A 2500-nucleotide genomic window follows, 5' to 3' on the forward strand; every position below is an offset into this window, starting at 1 on the left:
GATCAGATATCTGGCTCCTTGTCTCTACCGTACTAGTGAGCGAATCAAGCGATCTTCTTTGCCATCTCTAGCAAACTAGCAGGGTTGTCATGTGCATAATACACTACAGCAGACACCCCAATATACACACAACACGAACCACACATCATGCATGTGCATGGGAAGGAAATAGGCACCGGTGGATAATGCCGGCAGAAAAATTGGGCAGAATTCGGTACTTTTTCTGGTAAGTTTCATGCATGTTTGGTATGTGGATAAAGAATTGGAGCAGAATTCGAGGAATCGCCCGCCATAAGGTTTGTATGGTTCTGCCAATTTCACTGCTTTTCGAGCAGAATCTGCCACCTTTTCGAGCAGAATCCGCCGGTGCCTAGAAGGAAATGGCAAAGCATGTCGTCATCACACTGCACATAATAATCATTGGCACTATCTCATCATGGTACTGTGTGGGAACTATGACGTCATGGCACTGGTGCCGTATGATATGATGTCATTGCACTGACTGTATACATATGCTGTATAAGGACAGACCATTACTTGCATTAGGTAATCAATGTGAACACACACCGAGGTAGTCGGCCATTACGCCAGGTGATCTCCACGAGCCGTGGTACACGTAGCGAGTGTTGTGGTTGTCATCAACACCACCACCACTGTACGTAGAGTCCTCCTCAACACTACCCCCACCACCACCATAGGCGGAGTCCTGATCACCACTCTCGCCCTCAGGGTCCACGCTAAACACATCCCGGTACTTGGAGGGTAGCTTACGTATGTTGGGCGGGGGTCGCTGGATACGACGTCGAGACATTGCCACGTGGTGCGTGCCACTTCTAGCTTTGTCACGTGCTTGCTTCAACCTCATCCACCAGGTGTAGACGATGTAGAGCAGGAGACCGAGGCAAGTCAGAAGGGCCATGCACAGAAGCAGCAGAATGATGTCGCCGTGCTCGTCCGTGAATGTCGACTGCAGTGAGCACGCGTATGTGGGCATGCACACGCACACAAACACACATACACACACACTGGGCAGACACACATACACACACATACATACATACAAACACACACACACATACACACACACACACACATACACACAAACCCGGATGATGGTATGTGTGCAGCATGCATATCATAGACAAAGTATGGATGTGGAGGCTATACTCATACCCTACTCACCAGTAAACACCTGCTGGTGGCCAACATTTTGGTCCGGCACACTAGGGGGGGGGGGGGGGGGCGTTTGGCTGGTACGACCTAGAACAGGGTTCACCAGAACAGCGCGTTTGGTTGGGACTGCACCTGTTCTGGGTCGGCCAGAACATGTTCTGCTCGAGGCCGGAGCAGACCGAGCAGTTTCACTTTTTCACAGTGAAACCTGGCGGGAACGGCGGTTTTGGTCCCAAATGATCACGTGCATATGCTTTTGGGTTGGACTCGTCGTACCGTACACAGTGACAATGGTGACCCATACACATTTTGAAGAGCGCACCACGTTTGGCATATTTTTCACAAAAATGTGCTCTGTTTCTGGAATACCGTTTGGTTGGCATGAGGCTGCTCCATGTGCACGAGCTGTTCGTTCCTGTTCTAGATCGTACCAACCAAACGCACCCTAAGCTAAGGTAAGGTCGGACCAATCAAAAACTGCTTCCTCCGCTCCTGTCTGGTGTATCAAACAAGCCGAAACATGTGTAAGAACGTTATGTACACGGAAATTTACCCACATAAAACGAACAACAACAACAACGACGACGACGACGACAACAACAACAATCTCTTATTGGCCACAGGCCATTGTGAGAATAAAGATTTGAAACAACAACACCAAAACACACACACACACACACCATACACACACACACACACACACACACACACACACACACACACACACACACACACACACACGAACGTACACGCGCACACACACACCCATTTACACACACACAGTGACACACACACACACACACACACACACACACACACACACACACACACACACACACACACACACACACACATGATATGAGTGCTCGCGGAGCATGCCCAGGGACAGTGAATCTCTGCAGCTGCAAAACTATCGTACGTGGAACAACACATGATCCATGTCTCTCGTACCAACCTGAGATTCGCCGGGTTTACCCATCCCTGCAGACTATTTCCGCCGTTCGACCAGCAGTATCATGCGTCTCATGGGCATAGTATAGCTCAGTTGCACTCGCACTATGATTGTCTCCGTATTGGCTCCGGCACGCACACCATGGATGACACCGTCACGAAGGGAACGTTGACGGTGACACTGCACGGTGACACGGTGACACGGTGACAGCTCTGAAACTGCAAGAATGCTAGTTAAAATGGTGCGACGCCCTCCGTTCCCTCACTGGTGCTGCGACGATCTCCTTCCCCTCACTGTTGATCCGCGACAATCTCAGTCCTTTCCCTCACTGTTGCATGGTACATGCCTATTCCACTCGAGCTGTGGGAACTCTCA

At 50.2% G+C, this 2500-nt stretch overlaps 1 protein-coding gene across 1 annotated transcript in view; it reads right to left on the bottom strand.

Moving 5' to 3' along the window:
• The window catches only part of LOC135830445 (uncharacterized), a gene marked incomplete at its 5' end in the record, with an annotated part of 3177 nt that extends 677 nt beyond the window's left edge, over positions 1–2500 (bottom strand). The window contains 2 exon segments of the mRNA XM_065342700.1: positions 1–967; positions 2129–2500. The exon segment at positions 1–967 is cut by the window's left edge and continues 677 nt beyond it. Coding sequence (XP_065198772.1) covers positions 551–967; positions 2129–2152 — 441 coding nt within the window. The 3' untranslated portion in view covers positions 1–550.

The sequence above is a fragment of the Sycon ciliatum genome, unplaced genomic scaffold (genome assembly GCF_964019385.1).
Source record: "Sycon ciliatum unplaced genomic scaffold, ocSycCili1.1 SCAFFOLD_1766, whole genome shotgun sequence".
NCBI classification, from domain to species: domain Eukaryota; kingdom Metazoa; phylum Porifera; class Calcarea; order Leucosolenida; family Sycettidae; genus Sycon; species Sycon ciliatum.